Here is a 25,208-nt window from a genome sequence, read left to right on the forward strand (position 1 = left end):
ATATATAGCTCACCATTTACAGAGTATATTCATAAATTGAGCATGTGCCAATTACATATAAAAGAACTGGGAGATATATATAAAAGATTTTTAAATAAATAACTGCAAGTCTAACTTTGTAAATAAATGTAATGTATTTTTAGGCTCTATTAACAGCAGTAACATCTCAACACATAGAGATACATGAAGGGACCGTGTTGCAAGCTGTGAGAACATGCTACAATATTTACCTTGCAAGCAAGAATCTCATAAATCAAACCACAGCCAAGGCCACTCTCACACAAATGTTGAACGTAATATTTGCACGCATGGAAAACCAAGCGGTAAGTTTCTTTGTACTATATAAAGAGTTGTTCCAAAAATCCCTTTCAGCTCTAAGAATAGCAAACATTTAGATTTGTTTGCCAATTGAATTGTACAAGAGGTATAAGGGAAAAATGTTCCAACTCTGAAACATCCCATTCCAACCTTATTATGTGTGTTCCTATGTTGAAACAAGCCTTCCAAAAACACTGGAAATCATTTGGTTAAATATGAAGAAATTCAATCTTATCATATGTGCTATGGCATTTGGCACTTTTGGCTTAAACTTTAAAATAACTGAATAGCCATTTGCCAGACATTACTTGTTTCATCTAAAAATCATTAGCTCTTAGACTTATATAACACCCTATAATGCTTTTACAACACTCTCTGGGTGGTTCACAATGTTAGTATATTGCCTCCAATAATCTGGGTCCTCATTTTACCAACCTCAGAATGATGGAAGGCTGAGTCAATACTTAAACCCATCAGGATTGAATTTCAGGCTATGGGCAGAGTTAGCCTGCAATACTGCATTCTAGCCACTGTGCCACCAGAATAATTAAAGGACGGGGACTGAGGTTGTGGACAGGGTCATATGGCTTTGGGGTCAATAACCTCCTTCTTAGATTTATGCCCCTCCCAACGAGCAGTCTACCGTTTGAGATGGTTGGGTTCTAGCAGTGGTGAGTCTTTCCTTGAAATATGGAGTTCTTCCACTTTTTAAGGAGGCACTGTTTCATCCCCTCAACCCATTGCTGGATCCCATCATACTGGACAATTTCATCCAGTGTCAATGGTCATACAATAGCTTCAGCAAATCCTAGATGAAGCTAATTATCTGGATCCCTTTTAGTTAGGATTTAGGCCTAGATATAGGCAGAAAGGGATGCAGTGGCTAAGAAACGGATGTGGTGGCTCAGTGGCTAAGATGCTGAGCTTGTTGGTCAGAAGGTCAGCAGTTTGAATCCCTAGCGCTGCATAATGGGGTGAGCTTCCGTTACTTGTTCTAGCTTCTGCCAACCTAGCAGTTCAAAAGCATGTAAAACATGCAATAGGGACCACTTTTGTGGGAAGGTAACAGTGGTGCGTGTGCCTTCGGCATGGAGTCATGCCAGCCACATGACCACAGAGACGTCTTCGGACAGCACTGGCTTAGAAATGGAATTGAGCACCGCCCCTAGAGCTGGAAACAACTAGCACACATGTGTGAGGGAACCTTTACCTTATAGGCAGAAAAGGAATTGGTCATGCTTTTGGATAACCCGGATGGGATTAGTGCATTCCTCCTTGTTCTACTTGATGTCTCAGCAACCTTCAATATTATCAACCATAGTATTCTTCTGGATTGACTCTGTAGAATGGGAGTCAACAATACTGTATTGTGCTGGTTCCCTTCTTTCCTGTGGGACTGGTACTGGTGTTGATTGAGAGTGAGAGATCCTATTCTCCACTCAAACTATGTGAGGTTCTGCAAGGCTTGGAATGCTTTGCACTACTGTTTAATATCAACATCAAGCCTTTAGATGAGATCATCCTCCACATGGAGTGAAGTATCACGAGTACACTCAGTTGTACATCTCCACCCCTGGTAAACTAAGGAGTTGAGGCTGCAGGAGTTCATATGAGAAGATTTAAAACTCTACATGGCTTTGGGGCCAGGTTATTTGAGGGACCATTTCTTCCTGATTTCATTTACCCATACAATCAGGAAAGATATGTTATATCCCACCTCCTAAGGAGTTCCATGTTACAGAATCAAAAAGCAAGTCTTTTCTGCTGTAGCACCCATCATTTGGAACATCATTCACCCTAAAGTGAGATTACCAAACCTATTGGCTTTCCAGAGATCTCTCAAGACATTTTTTCCAGTAGATCTGGGTATCCCTTGGGAACAAGGAGCCTGCAAGAGGCTTTTATAATATATACTGTTTTACATATTCCCTCATGTTATATTCATGTTTTTATGGTTATTTTAAAATACTTTTATTATAATATAAAATATTTTTTATAATATAAAATTTATAATAAAATTTCAGCTTTGTGCCAACTTTTGAAGGGCTCCAAGTATACAAAATAGCATCATGTCTGTCAAATATAACATGTATTCATTAATAACATGTTTTATTTTTCATATAAATAAATACAATTTTTAGCTTCAAGAAGCCAAGCAAATGGAGAAAGAGAGACATCGACAACAGTATCACCTGCAGCAATCCCCTTTAAGCCATCATGAGCCCGAATCACCTCAATTAAGGCATCTTTCAGAGGAGACTGTTGATCAATTATCCCAGGATCATGAAAGGGATTTGGAGCGTCATACAAATGATGTGGACAAAAGCCTTCAAGAAGATACAGAAGGAGAAAATGGGTCTGATATTTCTAGTGCAGAAAATGACCAAACAGAAGCTGACCAAGCAACAGCAGCAGAAAGTAATAATCAGAATGTGATGGTAGAGGGCATGTTATCTTATTGTCAAATTGTCTTAAGCTAGAAGTGGTTTTCCCGGTTTGGAATTTTGTTTTCTGCTTGTTTGTTGTTTTTGACGTTCCAGGTGATACACCTTATGATGTCTCTGGAGAAAGGGCTCAGGCAATTTTAATGAATAAAATGGAAGCTTTTTAGAGGTTTAACTATTCTATTTTGCATTAAATGCCAATATGTGTGTTGCTGAAAATTGGCAGATTTGCTTTATATTTTACTATTGCTATTTTGAAGTATTCTGGGTGCTTCGAGATGCTACAAAAAATTGAGTTGGGAGGAAAAAATGTCACATTGCGTTGCCTTTTTCTATAAAAAGTTCATTTGGTTAAAACCTACACACAGTTATCATCAGGATTTAATATTATGATTATGATTTTCTATTTTATAAACTTATAAACTTTGTAATTTCATATTGGTTTTTAAAATGTATTTGCTAAAAGCTCAGATATAGTAAATGTTATGAACAATCATAAAAATGTATTTATATAGCATTTATAGTTTAGAAATATGTTGCCCATTCTGGATTCCTGATAATTTTAAATAATATATTTGTTTTTCTTTTGTAGCTCTAACTAAAAATGATGCAGGGTCATATGACGGAGAAAGTAATCAGTGTGAAGAAACAGCTCAGGATGTTGTACAGAGTATAGTCCAGGAAATGGTCAACACAGTAGTAAGAGGTAATACACTTTCATCAAACCATATTGCTGATTTTAGGTAGAAATTACCTCAAATTATAGATTTTATAGGAGGAGTTGATGGTAAAGTTTTGTATGTACTAATATGGGAAAATATTAGATAAAACAATAATTTTATGGTTATTTTTAAAAAGAAAAATAGACACAGATTGGGCTGTTTTCAACCCCCAGAAGCAGTCAATGCAGTTCAGATAGCTGCAAGAGAATCACTTTTCACTAAGTCACTGAATTCTTTTCTCTTGAAGGAAGAGAATGGGGACCCTAAGGGCTTTTCTGTTTTTCCCTAGAGAAAGACATGAAGATAATTGGCTATAGAGTAAACCTGGATTTATTTGTTTAAAGTTAATACAAATGTTGGTAAAACTTATAAGATATTAAAATCAACCTTGAGAGTTGCTATTAGTTTATCAATTACTGATTCCTGAAACATTGACGACAAAAGTAAAATTAAGAAATACAGTTGAAACTGGTAACAGACCTTTATAAACTTAAAGGGAAGTTGAATAGTGTTTAAGCAAATGAGACAGCTAGTCTGAGTTACCAGGATTTGAGAATTTGCAACTTTTTATTTTCATTCCCAAGTTTTTCTTTTATGTGTAAGCCTTTCACAGCAGGTTCTGTTCTAAAGTAATTACAGTTGACGTGTGTGTGTATGTGTGTGTGTGTTTTCAGGCACCATATGAAATGTTTTATCAAACCTGTGGAAAAAATCCTATTTGGATTATGGCTCAAGATAAAGCTAAAAAATTAAGCATTTATTGTAAAAACTTATAAGTAATTTACAAATCGATTGTGAATCACTCAATGAACATTATAAAACAGTCCTAGACAATTCATCTTGTTATCCCAGATAGAGATAAATATATTTTGACTCAGATCATAATGGGTCTGTTTTGAGTTACCTAGTAAACAATCATGATGTAGAATATTAATCATACAGTATTTACACTAATTTTTAAAGAAATGCTGAACAAACATTGATATGGCATCAAGAATAGCACACAGATAATATTCAAAACAAATTTGTGGCAATATATTTTGAGGGTTTTTTTTTTGTTTGTTTTTTTTTGAATTTATATCCCGCTCTTCTCCGAAGACTCAGGGCGGCTTACACTGTGTTAAGCAATAGTCTTCATTCATTTGTATATTATATACAAAGTCAACTTTTATTGCCCCCAACAATCTGGGTCCTCATTTTACCTCCTTATAAAGGATGGAAGGCTGAGTCAACCTTGGGCCTGGTGGGACTTGAACTTGCAGTAATTGCAAGCAGCTGTTTTAATAACAGACAGACTTAGTCTGCTGAGCCACCAGAGGCCCTTTTTTGTTTTTTGTGTAATATTACCCAATGTACTTCTAATTGTATAATTACTTTTAAATGCCATAATTTTACTGTATGCCATTATTCTTTTCTTTTAGATATAGGGGAGAGATTGACTGAAAAGATTGTGGTTGATGGACCAATAGGTACTTCAGAGGATGGTAGTGATAGTGAAAATATCCAGGCAAATGGAATTCCAGGGACACCTATTTCTGTTGTGTATACACCATCATTACCTGATGACAGATTATCTGTCTCTTCCAATGATACTCAGGTACAAGAATGAATGATTATGCTTTGAAAATAAGGGAAACTATAGTTTTAAACTGATTTGGGGGATATTTACAGTCAACTGATGCACCTAGCTTGTAAGGTAGCATCTTTAGCATCTTTAGTACAAGTGCTTTGATTCAGAATTATGTGAATCAATAAGAAGCACAGGACAATTTATATGCTGTAAGTCGGTATTATATATGATATTGTTGCAAAACAGTACGGTTTTAATGTTTTTCTATTTTCACAGCAGTGTCAAAAGATTCATGTGGATGAATGAACAACATTTGTTCCTTAACACATTTCTGTACTTTTACAACTTCCTTTGTGCTCTACATATGAAATTCATTGCTGCTTGCTAATGTAAAAACATATATTCCAAGTGTATATGTTTAGTAGGGTTTCTCTTTCATTTCAGTTGTTTTGTTAGTATGTGGTAAAATACTGATGTTTTTACTGGAGCTAATGTCTTTTATACTAATAACTAGCAAACATTTGCTTTCACAATTGTTTGGCGCATGTAAAAACAACACTAACAATGTATTACAATGCATTTGTTGTATTGTTTGAAAATCCGTTCCTATTCTGTAAGTATATGATTTCTAAGATAAATATTTTATCGATAAATTACCAATATGACCAATGCTTGATATTCAGGGTCATGTTAGGATAGGTAATTATCACGTTTCCTCCTAGAACAGATGTAGCACTAGCACAGTTGGCAAGCAGAATGGTGCCTTGGGAAATGCTCGTTCTATTCTTAACACAGATTTATTTTAATAGATGACTGAATATTTTAAAAATCAGTTCTTGACATGCATGGTTGCCTTCGTCAGTTACATGTTTGTGGAATGAATTAACAAAATAAGCATAAGCATACAGGAATGCATTACTTAGATAATATACAATGTTATAAAAGGAAAACAATGTGCATAGTGGAATTGCAGTAAAATGAGAGAGATATAGCATATGACAAATATGCTGAAACTTAAATATATATAGATAAAAATTAACACATGAACTATTGCAAAATAGTAATTAGTGATAAATATCCTAGCATTACTGAGCTTTTTTCTTTATAAATGTGATCACTACTATAAATGTGATTCTGTGGCTCTCGAGGACGTGGACAGGTTGCTGGGGAGGTTACATGCAACTACATGTTTACTGGACCCGTGTCCCTCCTGGTTAGTGCTGGCTACACAGGAAGTGACAAGAGGCTGGCTCCGGGGAATTATAAATGCTTCATTGGTGGAAGGGGTTTTCCCCGCTGCCTTGAAAGAGGCGGTGGTGAGACCCCTCCTCAAGAAGCCTTCCCTGGATCCAGCTATTTTGGGGAATTATCGTCCAGTCTCCAACCTTCGCTTCGTGGCGAAGGTTGTAGAGAGTGTGGTTGCATGGCAGCTTCCCCAGTACCTGGATGAAGCCGTCTATCTAGACCCGTTCCAGTCCGGCTTCCGGCCCGGTCATAGTACGGAGACAGCTTTGGTCACGTTGGTGGATGACCTCTGGAGGGCCAGGGATAGGGGTTGTTCCTCTGCCCTGGTCCTATTAGATCTCTCAGCTGCTTTTGATACCATCGACCATGGTATCTTGCTGCACCGGTTGGAGGGTTTGGGAGTGGGAGGCACCGTTTATCGGTGGTTCTCCTCCTATCTCTCTGACCGGTCGCAGACGGTGTTGACAGGGGGGCAGAGATCGACCACGAGGCACCTCACTTGTGGGGTGCCGCAGGGGTCGATTCTCTCGCCTCTCCTGTTCAACATCTATATGAAGCTGCTGGGTGAGGTTATCAGTGGCTTCGGGGTGAGTTACTATCTGTACGCTGATGACATGCAGCTGTACTTCTCCACCCCGGGCCACCCCAACGAAGCTGTCGAAGTGCTGTCCCGGTGTCTGGAAGCCGTACGGGTCTGGATGGGGAGAAACAGACTCAAGCTCAATCCCTCCAAGACGGAGTGGCTGTGGATGCCGGCACCCCGGTACAGCCAGCTGCAACCGCAGCTGACTGTTGGGGGCGAGTTATTGGCCCCAATGGAAAGGGTGTGCAACTTGGGTGTCCTCCTGGATGGGCGGCTGTCGTTTGATGATCATTTGGCGGCCGTCTCCAGGAGGGCCTTTTACCAAGTACGCTTGGTCCGCCAGTTGCGCCCCTTCCTTGACCGGGATGCCTTATGCACGGTCACTCACGCTCTTGTCACTTCTCGTTTGGATTATTGCAATGCTCTCTACATGGGGCTGCCCTTGAAGTGCACCCGGAGGCTTCAGCTAGTTCAGAATGCAGCTGCACGGGTAATAGTGGGAGCCACTCGTTGCTCCCATGTAACACCAATCCTGCGCAGTCTGCACTGGCTTCCTGTGGTCTTTCGGGTGCGCTTTAAGATTTTGGTTACCACCTTTAAAGCGCTCCATGGCTTAGGGCCCGGGTACTTACGGGACCGCCTGCTGTTACCTTATGCCTCCCACCGACCCGTATGCTCACACAGAGAGGGTCTTCTCAGGGTGCCGTCCGCCAAACAATGTCGGCTGGCGGCCCCCAGGGGTAGGGCCTTCTCTGTTGGAGCTCCTACTCTCTGGAACGAACTTCCCCCTGGTTTACGCCAATTGCCTGATTTTCGGACCTTTCGCCATGAGCTGAAAACGCATTTATTTATTCAAGCGGGACTGGCTTAAAAGTTTTATTAAATTTTAATTGGGGTTTTTTATGCATTTTAGGGTTTTAAATTGTTTTAAATTTCGGCCATTTATGTAATATGCTTGGTTTTAAGTTTTGTTTTAATGTGTATATTGTGGGGTTTTTATTATTTGGCTGTACACCGCCCTGAGTCCTTTGGGAGAAGGGCGGTATAAAAATCTAATAAAATAAATAAATAAATAAACTAAGGCTATCTAAAGTGATTTTTAATTTTTTTATTTCATTTGTGATCTGAAATGAGTTGAAAATAATCTGTGGTTTTAAAAAAAAAAACAAAGGAAAAAAACCCTGGGATTGTTTTCAGTTTGTTTCCAGTCAGGAAGAAAAGGTTTGTTAATTATTGGAAATATTAATCCCATAAAAGATTTGTTGTGTTTTTAAGAAGAGAGAAAAAAGTCTTTGAAGTAGAAGACTATATAATTGCGAGGCTGGTTTGTGGTTTGTTAAATTCAGGGCTATGGAAGCCATAATAATTTCTGTTTGATCGTTAGTATATAAATATGTCATGCTGATTAGTTTTAACAAAATAACTAAAATATTAAACTTGCAGTTATAAGAATATGTTTAATTTTTAAAGTTAAATGTTAAGTAATAATGATTTCTAGAAATATATTTACACTTTAGTCCATATAGATTAAGGCAGTCTATAAATACTGTTAATCAAAGTTTCACTGTAATTTTGTGTAGCCTGTTTTTTCTCATGTAAAATAATTACATTGTATTTTTATTACATAAATTGAAAATGAAAATATTTTAACTTCAGGAATCTGGAAATTCTTCAGGACCTACACCTGGTGCTAAATTTTCCCATATTTTACAAAAGGATGCCTTTCTAGTATTCAGGTCACTGTGTAAACTGTCTATGAAGCCTTTGTCAGATGGACCACCTGATCCAAAGTAAGTTGGCACCATTTTTTCTATGAAATATTCAAGAAATAAAAGTATAAATCAGCAGTAGTTATAGCTTCTTCTCCCATTTCTAGTGTAGTATAATATATTATTATGGAACGTTGTATTTGTAGGGTCCTTGGTACTTTCAGAGTTTAACCCTGAGCTACAAATATTCTCTTCTATTAATGTATTTTATATAATTATTTTTTAAAAAGGTTGTTCTTGACACTTAGTATCAATCAGCTGTATAACTGTATATTATATTAATTTGAGATTTTATACACAAACTACATTATCTGCTACAGCAACAAACACAAGAATATCAGTCTTAGCTAATTTAGTCATAGTTTATTGTTTAGTTAATTTCTATTGTTAATTGAATATTTATTATTATCTGCTCTTTACCAATGGTTAGAGAATTTGGAATAATTATTTTTTCTTTTTATTTCTCAAAAAGAGAGATGTCTCCATAAATTGTTTCTCATACTAAGATTATATCTTTCTAGGTCGCATGAATTGCGGTCAAAAATCCTTTCACTGCAGTTGCTGCTATCTATTTTGCAAAATGCAGGACCAGTTTTTAGGACAAATGAAATGTTTATTAATGCTATTAAGCAGTACCTTTGTGTAGCATTGTCTAAAAATGGAGTTTCATCTGTTCCAGAAGTATTTGAACTTTCCCTTTCTATATTCCTGACTTTACTTTCAAATTTTAAGACACATTTGAAGATGCAAATTGAGGTAATGTACATTTAGTAATTTAAAGAGTGTAGTTATTGTACTATAAACCAATGTCATTGAGAGGCTTGAAGTATAAAAAAATTAAGAACATCTAATCTAGTTTCAATTGATTGGACTTGTTTGCATTCAAAACATTATCCTGAATCAATAATAAATAATGTAAATTGTTCCCAAATTATTATTATAAGAAGAACAATAAACTATAACATTAAATAAGTAGATATGTTATCTTGGGTAACCATTCAGATACTATGCAGAATGATGCATTATTCTGCTCTTTCTTCTCCTGACATTTGAATTTAAATTTGGTTAGAATCTTCTTATATACAGATCAGTATAGCAGTTTCGAAAGCACGTAAAAATGCAAGTAGAAAAAATAGGGGCCACCTTTGGTGGGAAGGTAACAGCGTTCCGTGCGCCTTTGGTCTTAAGTCATGCTGGCCACATGACCACGGAGACGTCTTCGGACAGCGCTGGCTCTTCGGCTTTGAAACGGAGATGAGCACCGCCCCCTAGAGTCGGCAACGACTAGCACGTATGTGCAAGGGGAACCTTTACCTTTACTTTACTATATCTGGTATTATTGGCCTACTTCCACTATATGGATCTAATATATGTGCTGTGGGATACCTAAATGGCAATTTCTTTGTAGAAATCTGTGCAAATTGGAAATCTAATATAGGAATGTTAGAAGACGCTATTTGTTACCAAAAAAAATGATGCAGTTGTAAACCATAAAATGAAACATTTTGTATTCTGTGTTTTATTTCTGGAGAAAGTGAGATACAAATATAAATAAATATTTTAAAATGGTAAAGCACTTGCCGTTAGGCATCCCAACTACAGTAATGTATCTTCGGTTATGTAGCAGGTTGTGCATTAAATTTCTTTAGCAGTGGTAATAATAGGAGAATGCCAGATTCTAAAAGCAAAAAATGTTTAGAACTTTTGAATATTTGAAAAAGTCATGAAGAGGATTGATGAAATGTCTGAATCTTAAGTCACAATTTCTTATTCAGTCATTTTGAAATTGAAAAAGTTCTTAATTCAGTTTATGACATAAAGTGATTTATTTATGTGTCTTAACTATCAGAGGTGTGCAAAGTTTTCTACATATTTAGAGTCCAGCCAAGAAACACAGATAATTGATCCTAAAAAATTATATTGATCTGTCCACTATCCAGAAAACTATATTGAAAATAGTTGTTTTAGGCTTATTTTTGCAGGCTTATGTTCAGTGTATCTTCTTCAATTTTATTTAGCAAGACATTCAAATTAATTGAACAGAATTTAAATGCATTAGATATTTAAGTAAATCAAATTACTGTTTAAAATCAGATGCTGGGTGCTCCATGGCTATATTTAATCACAAGTTTCTTTATTAATTATTTGTTTAAATCAAAATATATCTTTACCACACATGGTTTGTAGTTTACTTTGATAGAATAATTTTCATTGTACATAATTATAAAGTTATAAAGCCAGGAAACTTAAATAGCAGTTTACATTTTCCCCAGGAAAAATAGAATAAAGATCTGATGTTGGAGCCTGTTTGGGGTGAGGGGGAGGTCAGACTCTCTCTCAGGAAAAGTCTCATAGGTAGTTTTCTATACTGTAAATCTGATATTTATTTATAATGAAAAGTATAGAAGGCAGACATTTTTCAAATAAGTAGATAACATCTCTATTTTTTCTAGGTTTTCTTCAAAGAGATTTTTCTATATATTTTAGAAACTTCCACTAGTTCCTTCGATCATAAATGGATGGTTATTCAAACATTGACGCGGATATGCGCAGGTATTACTCCATTGGGCGTGTTATAGACTTTAACATGGCTGTTCAGATATCTTGCTTGCTTGACAGTTTTCAGTATTATATTTATTCCTGTACTTGATAAAAGCATTTCAATGTAAATTCTATTTTTTTTACAGATGCCCAGAGTGTAGTAGACATTTATGTAAATTATGACTGTGATTTAAATGCTGCAAATATTTTTGAAAGACTAGTTAATGATCTATCTAAGATTGCTCAAGGAAGAGGCAGCCAAGAACTTGGCATGACCAGCATTCAGGTAAGAACCATGACATATTTTTCAGTTGTAAAAATTAATAATGATTAAAAATTACCAATAATCTTAATGTTTTAATACACACAACCTCTTACAGGAACTAAGTTTGAGAAAGAAGGGTCTTGAATGCTTAGTATCAATATTGAAGTGCATGGTGGAATGGAGTAAGGATCAATATGTAAATCCCAACTCTCAAACAACCCTAGGTAAATTATTACTTTATTTATCATAATGATCATAAATAAAACTTTTTTCTAAAATTTCCATCATATTTTGCTGAACTAAGTTAATTATTCGTTCGGAAGAAATTTCACAGCCATTTCTCTATCACTAAACATCTCCTCTTAGGGATTCCAGGATTTTAAAGAAAAACATCTTTAAAAAATTGAAAACTCCTGCTTTAAACGATACAAATATAGAAGAGCAACACTTTAGAATTTATTTTATATGCATTCTACAAAATGTTAAATGTAAATTTATGGAACTATGTAAAATATTTTACTTCACATATATTTAACATTACTACTAATAACGTTTGGTGTGCTGTTAGCTAATAAATATACTTTAGAAACATTCTTTTATTTTTCTTCTCTTGCACAGGACAGGAAAAACCCACTGAGCAAGAAAATACTGAAACCAAACATCCTGAGACAATTAACAGATATGGAAGCTTGAATTCCCTAGATTCCACAGCCTCCTCTGGAATTGGTAGCTATAGCACCCAGATGTCTGGTACAGACAATCCAGAGCAATTTGAGGTTCTAAAACAACAGAAAGAAATAATAGAACAAGGAATAGATTTGTACGTTTTATTTTTTTCATTGTATGATGAATTTTAAAAACTTTGTTTTTTGAGCAATCTCCTCTTCATTTTGCTACTTTTAATCTTCGCAGATAGCACAACACTAATCTTAAAAATAAACAGCATTTACTTTAACACTTAAAGGACTATGAAGAAGTGTAACATAAACTTTCCATTACTAGAATTCCACTTAGAACAAGGGTGCCCAACCTCTGGGCTACAGCCTACTACTGGGCCATGAGCTGTTCAGAACTGGGCTGCCTGAAGCAGTGGGCAAGTGTGCATGCACATGCTCCATTTGCAATAGTACACGGGCCCTTGCCACTGCTCACGCAGAATCATCCCCTTTCCCCTACACACACCAGTCCAGAAAGCTGGAAAGGTTGGGGAACTCTGACTTGGAAAACAGGTCAAAGATCCTAATTCAATAATATGGTTCCTGAAGGAGCATTGAAAATGTACCATGCAGCCATGCAGTCAAGGCTCTCAGCCATGTCCCCAACAGGTTATAAAATGCAAGAGAATACTCTACATGCCATTTTAAAATTTACTAAAGATTATTTTTTCAGTCCTAAGAAAAGCTAATTGGTTCAGTTGTTTGTCATATTTAAGAAATAAAATCTAATGCAGCTACAGTCTGTAAATGCATCCCTTGGCTGTATGAAAAAGAAGGTAGACTATTGTCAGTGGCAGCAAATTAGTGGCGGAGACAACACAATTGAGTATAAGGGGTATTAGGAAAGAAGGAGGAGGAAGAAGGTAGGGAGAACACAGTGCCAGTGAAGAGAAAACAAAATCTCTGTAATTAGCAACAAATGCCAAAGATTTCAAACCATTTTCCTGGGATAAAATTGCAAGCCACAAATCTTGCCTATTATGTCAGTGAAAGTTAAAACTCTCCTATTTTTGCTATTTTGCAAAAACTGATTTTTCTCTTTCACTGAGGTTGCTGTTTTCTCAATAAAAGACTTCAGAACTGCTCTGTTTTTCTCTTTATACAATGCATAGGGATCCATTTCAAACAGTGGGTGGATTTATTTATATGTTTATGTTTGAAGGAGGGTTCATGCTTTTTGGATGCCTAGCCCCTTAATATACTTCTAGACTCATTATGCTACAATAGTTAATGTTCATTAATTAAAATTATCCATTGCTGTTTGGATGGTTGGAAGGTCTTCCAGAGTAGATTTTGGGTAAGTTAGACAACTAAAGGGGAGAATAGAAAAATGTAAGTGTTTAAATTCCTTTCACTAAAAGAAAAATAATTTTTCTGCACTTTTCTGCCCCATATTTTTCCAATATGAGGTTTTATTTGTGAAGATGGAGACTTTGAGCCCTGGAGAAAGTGAGGAGGGCTTCGCTCCTCTCAGTTCAATTGTAATGGTCAAATATGGTGCTTGTTTCTTAACTGTGGATGTTTATTTTTATAAACTAATCAATAAAATAAAACAAATGACAATCTGATTTTGGAGCAGTTGTTACTCTAAAGTTCCCCAAGTGAGAAATTTCTTCAGTTATTATAAAAACTAGATAGCCTAAAAGTTAGTTGTTGCCCCATCAAGAATCTTATACTCCTTGCTATCACAAAGACGATCAAAGCGGATCAGTTTTAAGAGACTAACAGCAGTATATATCCTCCAGCTGATGCAGGCATTTGATATATTAGAGGAAGCAGTTTTCTAAAAACTTGTCATCTAATTCATTTGGGGCTTTATCAGTTAACATCAGCATTTGAATTGGGCCCTGAAGCTCTTGGGCATCTAAATAAAAATTTTAAGGATCAGTAATTACATGGTTATAGTTAGTTGTCATACTAATTATATAGACACATCAGGTTCTTTTTCAGATATAGCCTCTTATAGGCCATGCCCAGTTGGATTAAATGATGTATAATTACTTGATTTCTGGTGATTATTTTTTGACTATGCAAGAATCCTAAGTGTTGTTGTATTTGATTCTGTGCTGTATGGAAAGAGTTAGATAAATGGCAAAGCATCCTATGACAGAAAAGTTTTAGCTTGGCATTCAAATTTTCTATGCAGGTCTACACATTTCTGATCTTTTATGTCCTTCGTGTAAAACATTCATCCCAAATATATTCAAAAATTTTAAAATAAGAAAAATGGAAACTGCCGCTATCCTAAACTTCCACTTTGGGATGCAAGAGAAAGGTTAATTTGATATTTATATTATTTTAAAATAATTATCCTATTCTGAATGCTCTTTTTATATGAAAATGTACATTTTCTATCAGCATTTAATTAACATATTTTATGTGCAGATTTAATAAGAAGCCAAAGAGAGGAATTCAGTATCTACAAGAACAAGGAATGCTTGGTATTACTTCTGAAGATATTGCCCAGTTCTTGCATCAAGAAGAAAGATTAGACTCTGTAAGAAAACTAGTCTATTTTCAATAAAATTACCTTTATAAACCTAATTAGCATTATTTGATCTAGACTAAGGAGTAATCTTAGATTCCAATTATTGGCTCAGTCCTATAATTCAAAGACTTTATGCAGATATACTCAGGGCGACTACTTATTTGTGATAGAACAAATGGAAGCATTTGCCTTCTATGCTAAATGCCCCCTGCTTTGAAACCTTCTCTGAACAGTAAAAGCATTCTGCCATATAGAAAAAAGGGCTTATTGGCTGTGGAACATGCACTTGTTCTCTTATTTTTAAGAGATTCCTTCTGAATAAAATTTATCTCTTTTTATTGTGTTATTTAACAAATCTCTGTCACCTTTCAAGGTACCTGCTCCAGAAAATGCTGAACATTTAAGAAGAAAAAAAAGCAACCACTCTTTGAAAGCAAAGAATATTAACCAGAATTAGCCACAATGCTCTTTTTGTCAAAAACAAAAAGATATTACTCTGTCTTACAATACATGTTTCTTAAATCAGAATTCATGCCTGTAGTTAACTGAAGAAATACAGGTAGTCCTTGACTTCCAACAACGATTGACCAAAGTTTCTGTTGCTAAGCAAGACAGTTAAGTAAGTTTTGCCCCATTTTAGGACCTTTCTTTTCACAGTTGTTAAGTGAATCTGGCTTCCCCATTGACTTTGCTTGTCAGAAGGTGTCAAAAAGTGATAACATGACCCCAGGACACTGCAACCATCCTAAATTCATGCCAATTGCTAAGTGTGTGGAACTTTGATCCCATGAGCACTGGAATGCTGCAGTGGTCGTAAGTGTGAAAAACAGTCATAAGTTACTCTTTTCACTTCCGTTATGACTTCAAATGGTCAATAACAAATGTTTGTAAGTCAAGAACTGCCTGTAATATAGAACCTGAAAGGTCTAAGACTCTATGTCTGTCTGTCTGTCTGTCTGTCTGTCTGTCTGTGGCTATATTGAATTCGTTGTTTTTCGTTAATTTTAGACTCAAGTTGGAGAGTTTCTAGGAGACAATGATAAATTTAACAAGGAAGTTATGTATGCATATGTAGATCAGCATGACTTTTCTGCAAAGGATTTTGTTTCTGCCCTGCGTATGTTTTTGGAAGGCTTCCGTCTTCCAGGAGAGGCTCAGAAAATAGATAGATTAATGGAGAAATTTGCTGCTAGATACTTGGAATGTAATCAAGGGTGAGCATTTTTCTCTTCTTTTTTAAAAAAACTAGATAATGGGAAAATGTTTCTTAAAATCAGATAATGGGAAAAATGTTTTTTTTCCCCTCTCACTCTCTTTCTGCACCTATTTTTTACAGGCAAACTCTGTTCGCTAGTGCAGACACTGCATATGTCTTGGCTTATTCAATTATTATGTTGACAACAGATCTCCATAGCCCACAGGTATATTTCATAAATCTCTTAAAATACCTTTAAATGAAGAATTAAATGTATAGACATTTCAGTTACTACTCTTTCCTTTTCACCTTGGTCATTAATGCTGCCTTTTGACAAGTATTTCTGTTGTGTCTTATCCCATTTTTCCCCTTCCCTTAATTGGTACACAATTTCAGTAGCAAATAATCTCTGCTTCTGAAGTTTTGTTCTGTTTTCTTTGTATTCAATTACCTCTGCTTTCCATTATTTTTATCTACAAATTCTAAGCAGATTGTCAAAAACAGGGAATTAGGTACAAACAGTTGAAAACTCCATTCTAGCTAAAAGAGGGATGAATTCATTTGGTGTATAGACAATCAGATGCTCTCCTAGTATTTATGTATATTTCTGTATGGTACAGATTCATACCCCAGGTTCATATCCCAAAATTCCTAAATAATAAAAAATGTATAAAGAGCAAAATCCAAGTAAAATGAACAGAAAGGACACCAAAATTGCCAAGATCTAAAAAGCATAACATGTTTTTTTTTAAATTGAAAGAATAAAAAACACGAAAGAAGAATGAAGTATTCAATTGGTACCAAAAAGATCACAGCAGGATTCCAAAGCAAATCTCTGGGAGCAGGAATTCTTAAATGACTATCAGGGTTGAAAAAGATCTTTACTGACAGCTTCACTAATACAAACATTTTATCCAGATTGAATCATAATGTCTTTAAATACAAACTAAAAAATGGTGGGTACTGCCATAAATATACTAACTGTATAGCCACTGTTATTGTAATGTAGATAATAAGACTAAAAATATGGCATGATGTGGTAAATAAAATGAATACTGAAATGTGTAGATTAGCAATCTCTTACTTTAGATCAAATTAGTCTCAAACCTGATTTATCTTTTACTAGATTCTGATTAGCATTCATGAATTCTAATTTAATAAAACTTTCCTTTTACCGATAATACTGGAATGTTATTCCTAACTTTTAGGTAAAGAATAAAATGACCAAAGAACAATACATTAAGATGAACAGAGGTATCAATGACAGTAAGGATCTCCCTGAAGAATATTTGTCAGCTATTTATAATGAAATAGCAGGAAAGAAGATCTCAATGAAAGAAACAAAAGAACTAACAATACCCACAAAAACAAGTAAACAAAGTAAGTATCTACAGAAACCTATTATTCACAGGATAATTGCTGGTTCTTTCTGGATGGAACTCTGATGACCTTAAGTGCATTGAGAAACTAACTGGCAGCTAGTCCAGTAGTAATAGTCTTACATGAGCAAACCTTGATATACTGATAACTACCTAGGCTACTGCATGTTGTATCAGCTCTAGCTTCCACATATTCAAGAACACCCTTTTTGATTATTGATAACATAAATAGCTACCAAAAGAATGTTAAATAAAAAAAATCAAATAGCTAAATATTTAATGTAGTTTACGACAAAAAATTATCTTTCTTTAAAGTATATGGATATGAATATAGTTAAATGACTTCAATATTCTTTGTGATGTAATGGTGAATAATTTCATTAGAATAATTTGCTTGCAGGTGTAGCTAGTGAAAAGCAGAGAAGACTACTTTATAATTTAGAAATGGAGCAAATGGCTAAAACAGCTAAAGCTTTGATGGAAGCAGTAAGCCATGTTCAAGCTCCTTTTACAAGCGCAACACACTTGGAACATGTACGACCCATGTTCAAGGTAAATCTTTTTAAGTTTCTCGTTGCATATTTCATATGGGGAAGTTAACATTTTTTTAGTTTCAAATCATCTGAAGAATAGATCTTTTTGGTTCTTAATTGTTTTTCTAATGTTAGCATTACAATTTTAGGCAAATCAAAATGTGTTAACAGTACGGTATTATAAATTTGATAATGTAAGTTAGATTTAATATGAATTAGAGAAGCATACATTTTTATGGACCTTGTCAATCATACAAATGCTCAGACACATACACACTCACATGCACAGATATATGAATCTCTAAGCATGTGCGTTGAGTGAGGCCTTCCCGTCATGGCCTGGCTAGAGGCTCATAACTTCTCTAAATCTTTTTCATATTACTAAATTGGTTTTGATTATGAAATGGTGAGTTCAGAAGCAAAATTCCATCTGTTAACATAATCCATTACTTAAAGATGTCCTCTAACTATTGAAATAATCATTTCCAACTTCCAATTCACTATGAAAGATCACCAGGAAAACAAGTGTCAGTCATTCTAGTAGTGGTGAAAGAGATAATTTATGCCCACAAAGGAATGGCAACTTGTGTAATAAGTTATAATAAACCCCTAACACTCTACCTTTTTTATTTGAGTCTGCAAACATGTTTCTTTTTCTTCTTATATAGAAGAAAATAGCAATTTAAGATATGAGTTGTACAATGAATAGGATATTGAATTAGGACTGGGCATATCCAGATGCAAATATTCCCTTGCTAGGAAGGTCACTAGCAGCCAGTTTATCTCACAGAATCCTTTAGGAATTCAATGAATGAGAGACCTCACATTATCACCATTGACAGCCATCTCACTGTTCTCTTTTGCGGTAAATAGCATAATGCTTAGCCCAGAAAAAGAATAAGAAATAGTAAGTCAAATAAATAAATTTCATGAGATAAAAAACAGGAAATACAGCTGAAAAGAATATATATTAAAATTGAAAGAAATTTTAAATTAAGTCATTTCCATACTTAGCTTTATATATTTTGTTGACTATTAAAATGTGACATACCATTTTTTAAATTCTGTGTTTTAGTTAGCCTGGACACCATTCTTAGCTGCATTCAGTGTGGGTTTGCAAGATTGTGATGACACAGAAGTTGCCTCTCTTTGCCTGGAAGGAATTCGATGTGCAATCAGGATAGCATGCATTTTCAGTATCCAGGTAAATACTAAATTCTAAAATTTCATAGAACAAGTATTGGTTCTAAGAATAATAAGCAGTATTAAAAGTAATTTTGCAAATTGAAAGCAGTCTTTAATTTCTAACCAGATAAATTATGTGTACCAACTTCAAATTTTGTATTGTTTTGTATTGTATTGTTTGTATATATTTTAATAAGTATATTTCTCATAATTAGACCAAATGGAAAGTGGTATTTTATGAAACTTAATTTTAAAATTAATCAAAGCTTTCTTACATTTTTAGTACAGGAAAAAATGTCCTGTTAAATATATTACTATTTATTTTACTAGCTGTAAAAATTTTAAAACTTATTTTAATAAGTACAGACTAAATGTGCATTGTATTTTTTAAGAAGTGCTCAGATACAGCTTCTGAAGAAGCTTATTTTCCTCATAATCTGATGTAAGCTAAATCATATGGGGGCGTGGTGGGTCAGTGGTTAAAGATACTGAGCTTGTTAGTTGGAAAGCTGACAGCCTGGGTTCAAGACCTGAATGCCATGAGACAGGGTGACCCTTTTCTTAATTTGATTGCTTTAGTTTTCACTTTGATTTCTATGTGTGCAGAACTATTATATTTAAAAATTATAACATGGAATAAATATTAACAAACTGAAACAGAGTATTTCTTTCTTCCTATAGCTTGAGAGGGATGCTTATGTCCAAGCACTAGCAAGATTTACTTTACTTACTGTGAGTTCTGGTATTACTGAAATGAAGCAGAAGAATATTGACACAATAAAAACACTAATTACTGTGGCTCACACTGATGGGAATTATTTGGGAAATTCTTGGCATGAGGTAGATTATTTTTTCAAATATATGTAATAATTGTAATTATGTAATATTAAATTCAACATCTATTATAAAATTAAATTACATAAAATTAATTAAATTACACTACTGTCATATGTTTGCTTAATATTGCATATTGGAGAGCAAACTCCAAAAGTAAAGTGGACGGTTAACTACTTGCTTATTGACTATTTGTTTAGCAATTGTTCAAAGTTATGACAATGCTGAAAAAAAGGAGACCTCGAAATTCCAGGCAAAACAGCACCCCCTCAGTCACATGACTGCAATCTGGACACTTGGCAACTGGCTCACATTTATGATATTTCCAGCATCCCACAATCACATAATTGCCATTTGCAACCTTCCCTGCTACCTTCTTACAAGCAAAGTCAATGGGGAAGTGGTCTGGGAAGGTCGCAGGTGGCTCCAGTAAGTTATTCGCACTTGCTCTTGCATTGCACCTCACAGGCCACTCAACCACTCTTTTGCCTCCACCCCCAGCAGCCCCACCACACGCTACTCTCATATGCCCACCTGACAGCAGCCACCCCAGGCCCCAACATGCTCATATCAAGCCTTGCAAGCCATTCACATAGCCTCCCCTGCCCAGCAATGGCTAATCTTGGCCCTGCCATTCTTGCACCATACCTTACCTGCCTGCCTGCCAGCCTGCTTGAAAGCCACCTGGGACTCAGTTAATGACTCAATCCTCTTTTAATGATGGCAGTAGGGGTTGCCAGGATTGCTATCGCCAAGTAATAAGGTCATGTGACATCACGCTTTATGACCACGTAGCTCAGCAACAGAAATTTTGGTACCAATTACTGTTATTAACTGAGGACTACCTGTAGTGCTTTTAGGCTGTAGTAAAATTATTACTAAAACATGAGCCTTTGTGGATTGTTTAGTTAATTTGTAGCATTCTTTTCTTAATTCAAGATTTTGAAATGCATCAGTCAGCTTGAATTAGCACAATTAATCGGTACTGGAGTAAAACCACGTTACATATCTGGGACTGTGAGAGGCCGAGAAGGTTCATTTACAGGAACAAAAGATCAGGCTCCTGATGAATTTGCAAGCCTAGGACTTGGTACGTATTGTAACTACTAATTGAGTGGAACAATTCCTTTAACAACATAATACCTATTTTTGGCATAAATATGTCAATGTATTTTCTTTGAAAGAATAAAAAGTGGAAGAATTATGATACTTAAAAATGTGTCTTTTTAGTCTCTAAATAGTTTATTATTGGCATCTGATTTTGGTTCTATAACTAGAGGGAAATATTGCTAGAATTTCCATGTCTAGGTCTCATTTAGAAAAGGGTGAATAGGAGCCAGTTCACTTTTATAGCTTCAAAAATAAAACAGAATTCTTTATTGGCCAAGTGTGATTGGACACACAAGGAATTTGTCTTTGGTGCATATGCTCTCAGTTACATAAAGAAAAATAAAATACATTCATCAAGAGTCATAAGATACAACACTTAGTGATAGTCATAAGTTACTAATAAGCAATCAAATCATACTATAAAACTAAATAAAACAATATAAAGCATAAAGATATAAGCAACAAAATTATAGTTATTAGTGTGAAGAGACAGGTAATAGGAAGGATGAGAAGAATAGTAGTACAATCTTAGTAAATAATTTGACAGTATCCTGGAAATTAGTTGTTTAGCAGTGATGGCATTTGGGAAAAAGCTGTCCTTGTGTCTAGTTGTTCTGGTGTGCAGTGCCCTATAGCGTCGTTTTGAGGGTAGAAGTTGAAACAATTTATGTCCAGGATGTGAGGAGTCTGTAGGTATGTCATGACATGTCCTTTGCATGTACAGTTTAGCTTTAATCCACTAAGATAATTCAACAGTTGAGACTATTAGGAAATACTGAGGAATGATTGTACAAACAAAATGTTCAAGGAGAAATGATTTGAGATTATGTAGGAACATCTCCATAATACAAAAAGTATTTGATAAAAAGTAATGTAAATATCTCATAAAGAAATCATTTTTTGACATAGATGGAATAACTACATATTTTTATTCTCCTCTGCTGTTAAATTACATTCTGTAGTCCCAAACACATTATCAGCTAACAAACTGTCCTAAGGGTCGTAGTTTAGATTCTTATGCATCAACCTTGGATGAAGTGGTCAGTCACCCCTCCCTGTTTGCAAGCTAAAAATTTCCTCAACCCCAAGCACTGCATTTCACAGAAAACTTTTAATATATTGCTGAGAGTTTTGATGCTGAATAGAATTGTATATCCTGTAAACCTTCTTAGCATAACAGGTCCCTGTATCTTTGCAAGGGACAGAAGATATTTAATTAGTGTGAATGGTGGTTGGCATAATTTCCCTTGCTTATGACAGCTAGCTGCATTCGTGTATAACATAATTCTGTTATTCTGATTCTGTTATTGCTTGCTCTTTTACTTCACTTAGACCAGCAATAGAAATAGCCTTTATTTGTTAGAGTTCAAAAAGCTGTATCATTGATCAGTCTACTTATTTCCATCAGTGACTCATTTCTTCTGCTCTGCTACTGTTTAATTTTTAAATAATAATAAATTAGATGGAAATAAGTTCAATATATCCTTTTAGTCTTTATTCATAGTATAGTGAGGTGGCTGTATCTAGCAATAAATGGACAATATGGGATTAACATGCATGTTCAAATATATCATCTCTTTTGTAAACAATTTTTAGGTAGCAATCATTTTGTCAATGCTATTTTAGTAATGTTGTAAACATACCTTTAATTATTTACAGAGTAATTTTTCTCTTACAACTGATATCTATTTTATTTGTGTTTTATAGTTGGAGGAAATATGGACTGGAAGCAGATTGCAAGTATTCAAGAATCTATTGGAGAAACTAGTTCACAAAGTGTTGTTGTTGCTGTAGACAGGTAATTTATCTAGCATCAAAACTTGCTATCTAGAAAATAGTATTCTTTGTTCATTAGTACAAGTGGTATCATAGTCATTTTTATAAACCATTGTAAAAAAATTAAAATGAAAGGAAAACTAAATCATTTCGGTGGTTTACCTGTATGTTTGCATGCTTATGAGAGTGGTGAAGTGAAAATATTCTTATCTCTTCATGTTTCTTTTAACACCATACCTATTTTCAGAGGTAGAAATTGTAATATTCCATTCATATTTACTGGTAGAATTCTTTTGTAACCTAATTTGTACTAAAGAAAACATGTCACAAAAATTATTGCACAATTTTCTTTTATTTGCAGAATATTTACAGGCTCTACCAGATTAGATGGAAATGCTATTGGTAAGCATTAGTTTAGATATGGTGGAATATAAATTCTGTAATAAAGAATGAATTAATTGACATTTTGGAAATAATAATAAGTAAATTGTGTTTGGATTTAACAGTGGATTTTGTCAGATGGCTTTGTGCTGTTTCTATGGATGAATTATTATCTGCAACTCACCCCCGGATGTTCAGCCTACAAAAAATAGTAGAGATTTCTTACTATAACATGGGACGAATAAGGTTACAGTGGTCTAGAATATGGGAAGTTATTGGAGATCATTTCAATAAGGTATGTATATTATTTATAATTTTTGTTACCTGTTTATTAACCCTCACATCTAACCAATATAACCAAAAATGAAGATAACCAAGAAATAACCAGCTATAGGTACCTGAACAGACTTGTAAGTGGATCACAAGCTAACTAACTAACAGGAAGCAGCAGATGAAGCTAAGCAGAATCACATCAAATACCTGTACAGTTAACACAGGGGCCCCGCAAGGCTGTGTGCTCTCCCCACTTCTCTTCTCTCTGTATACCAATCTGCATCTCCAATGAGACATCTGTCAAACTACTGAAGTTCGCAGATGACACAACAGCGATTGGTTTCAATCGAGACAATGATGAATCCGCATAAAGATGGGAGGTTGAATGACTAGCCTCGGGGTGTGACCAGAACAATCTGGAACTGAACACACTCAAAACCGTAGAAATGGTGGTAGACTTTAGGAGAAACCCCTCCATACTTCCACCTCTCACAATACTAGACAACACAGTATCAACAGTAGAAACCTAAAAATTTCTAGATTCTACCATTTCTCAAGATCTAAAATGGACAGCTAACATCAAAAAGTCATCAAAAAAGGACAACAAAGAATGTTCTTTCTGCGCCAACTCAAGAAAGCTCAAACTGCCCAAGGAGCTGCTGATCCAGTTCTACAGAGGAATTATTGAGTCTGTCATCTGCATCTCTATAACTGTCTAGTTTGGTTCTGCAACCCAAGACACAGACTTCAGAGGATAATTAGAACTGCAGAAAAAACAATTGCTACCAACCTGCCTTCCATTGAGGACCTGTATACTGCACGAATCAAAAAGAGGGCTGTGAAAATATTTACAGACCCCTAACATCCTGGACATAAACTGTTTCAACTCATACCCTCAAAACGACGCTATAGAGCACTGCACACCAGAACAACTAGGCACAAGAACAGTTTCTTCCCGAACGCCATCACTCTGCTAAACAAATAATTCCCTCAACACTGTCAAACTATTTATTAAATCTGCACTACTGTTAATCTTCTCATCGTTCCCATCACCCATCTCCTTCCACTTATGACTATAACTTTGTTGCTTATATCCTTACGATTTATACTGATATTTTCCTGATTGCTTATTTGTAGCCTATGACTATCATTAAGTGTTGTAATTGTGTTAAATTTGTACCCTATTACTATCATTAAGTGTTGTAAGTGTTGTACCTTGATGAAGGTATCTTTTCTTTTATGTACACTGAGAGCATATGCACCAAGACAAATTCCTTGTGCGTCCAATCACACTTGGCCAATAAAAATTCTATTCTATCTATTTTATATAAATAATCAAAACATGTTACCTTCATAGGAGTCCATCCATACTAGTAGTCCCCAGAGCCCACTGGAACAGGAAGATGTTTAGTATGATGTTTAGATGAGCTGCGGTGGTGCAATGGTTAGAGTGCAGTACTGCAGGCTACTTCTGCCGATCACTGGCTGCCTGCAGTTTGGCAGATCGAATCTCACCAAGCTCAAGGTTGACTCAGCCATCCATTCCTCCGAGCTCGGTAAAATGAGGACCCAGATTGTTGGGGGCAATAAGCTGACTCAGTATGTTTAGAGAGGGCTGTAAAGCACTATGAAGCAGTATATAAGTCTAACTGCTATTGCTATTGTTAGTATCCCACAAGAACTAAGCAGAGTTGAAGGCTCCGCACCTCAGGAAAATAGTTCTGACATGGGCTTGCCATCAAAAAAGAGCACCCACCCTCCCCAATTCATATAGGGTAAGAGACCTTCAGTATTAGGCTATATCTGTACCTCTCAAATTGGGAGAGACAATTTTATATATATGAAAACAAACATTTTCAGTTGGTCCTAGAATCGTATTGG

The 25,208-nt window shown here is 35.3% G+C and overlaps 1 protein-coding gene across 2 annotated transcripts in view; it reads left to right on the forward strand.

The window, feature by feature from the left end:
* Positions 1 to 25,208, forward strand: part of ARFGEF1 (ADP ribosylation factor guanine nucleotide exchange factor 1) — a 63,484-nt gene that overhangs the window by 19,548 nt on the left and 18,728 nt on the right. Inside the window, exons 5-25 of one of the 2 annotated variants that reach the window (XM_058174298.1) lie at positions 144 to 323; positions 2,460 to 2,736; positions 3,355 to 3,468; positions 4,906 to 5,081; positions 8,539 to 8,672; positions 9,173 to 9,407; positions 11,105 to 11,207; positions 11,339 to 11,478; positions 11,573 to 11,681; positions 12,076 to 12,277; positions 14,559 to 14,670; positions 15,670 to 15,875; positions 15,998 to 16,082; positions 17,065 to 17,236; positions 17,636 to 17,787; positions 18,844 to 18,972; positions 19,635 to 19,793; positions 20,727 to 20,877; positions 22,605 to 22,695; positions 23,035 to 23,075; positions 23,180 to 23,349. In XM_058174298.1, the coding sequence (XP_058030281.1) occupies positions 144 to 323; positions 2,460 to 2,736; positions 3,355 to 3,468; positions 4,906 to 5,081; positions 8,539 to 8,672; positions 9,173 to 9,407; positions 11,105 to 11,207; positions 11,339 to 11,478; positions 11,573 to 11,681; positions 12,076 to 12,277; positions 14,559 to 14,670; positions 15,670 to 15,875; positions 15,998 to 16,082; positions 17,065 to 17,236; positions 17,636 to 17,787; positions 18,844 to 18,972; positions 19,635 to 19,793; positions 20,727 to 20,877; positions 22,605 to 22,695; positions 23,035 to 23,075; positions 23,180 to 23,349 (3,138 nt within the window). The remainder of the gene's footprint in view (positions 1 to 143; positions 324 to 2,459; positions 2,737 to 3,354; positions 3,469 to 4,905; positions 5,082 to 8,538; positions 8,673 to 9,172; positions 9,408 to 11,104; positions 11,208 to 11,338; positions 11,479 to 11,572; positions 11,682 to 12,075; positions 12,278 to 14,558; positions 14,671 to 15,669; positions 15,876 to 15,997; positions 16,083 to 17,064; positions 17,237 to 17,635; positions 17,788 to 18,843; positions 18,973 to 19,634; positions 19,794 to 20,726; positions 20,878 to 22,604; positions 22,696 to 23,034; positions 23,076 to 23,179; positions 23,350 to 25,208) is intronic. The other variant, XM_058174299.1, reaches the window with a different exon arrangement.

This window comes from Ahaetulla prasina, chromosome 3 (genome assembly GCF_028640845.1).
Source record: "Ahaetulla prasina isolate Xishuangbanna chromosome 3, ASM2864084v1, whole genome shotgun sequence".
Lineage (NCBI taxonomy): Eukaryota > Metazoa > Chordata > Lepidosauria > Squamata > Colubridae > Ahaetulla > Ahaetulla prasina.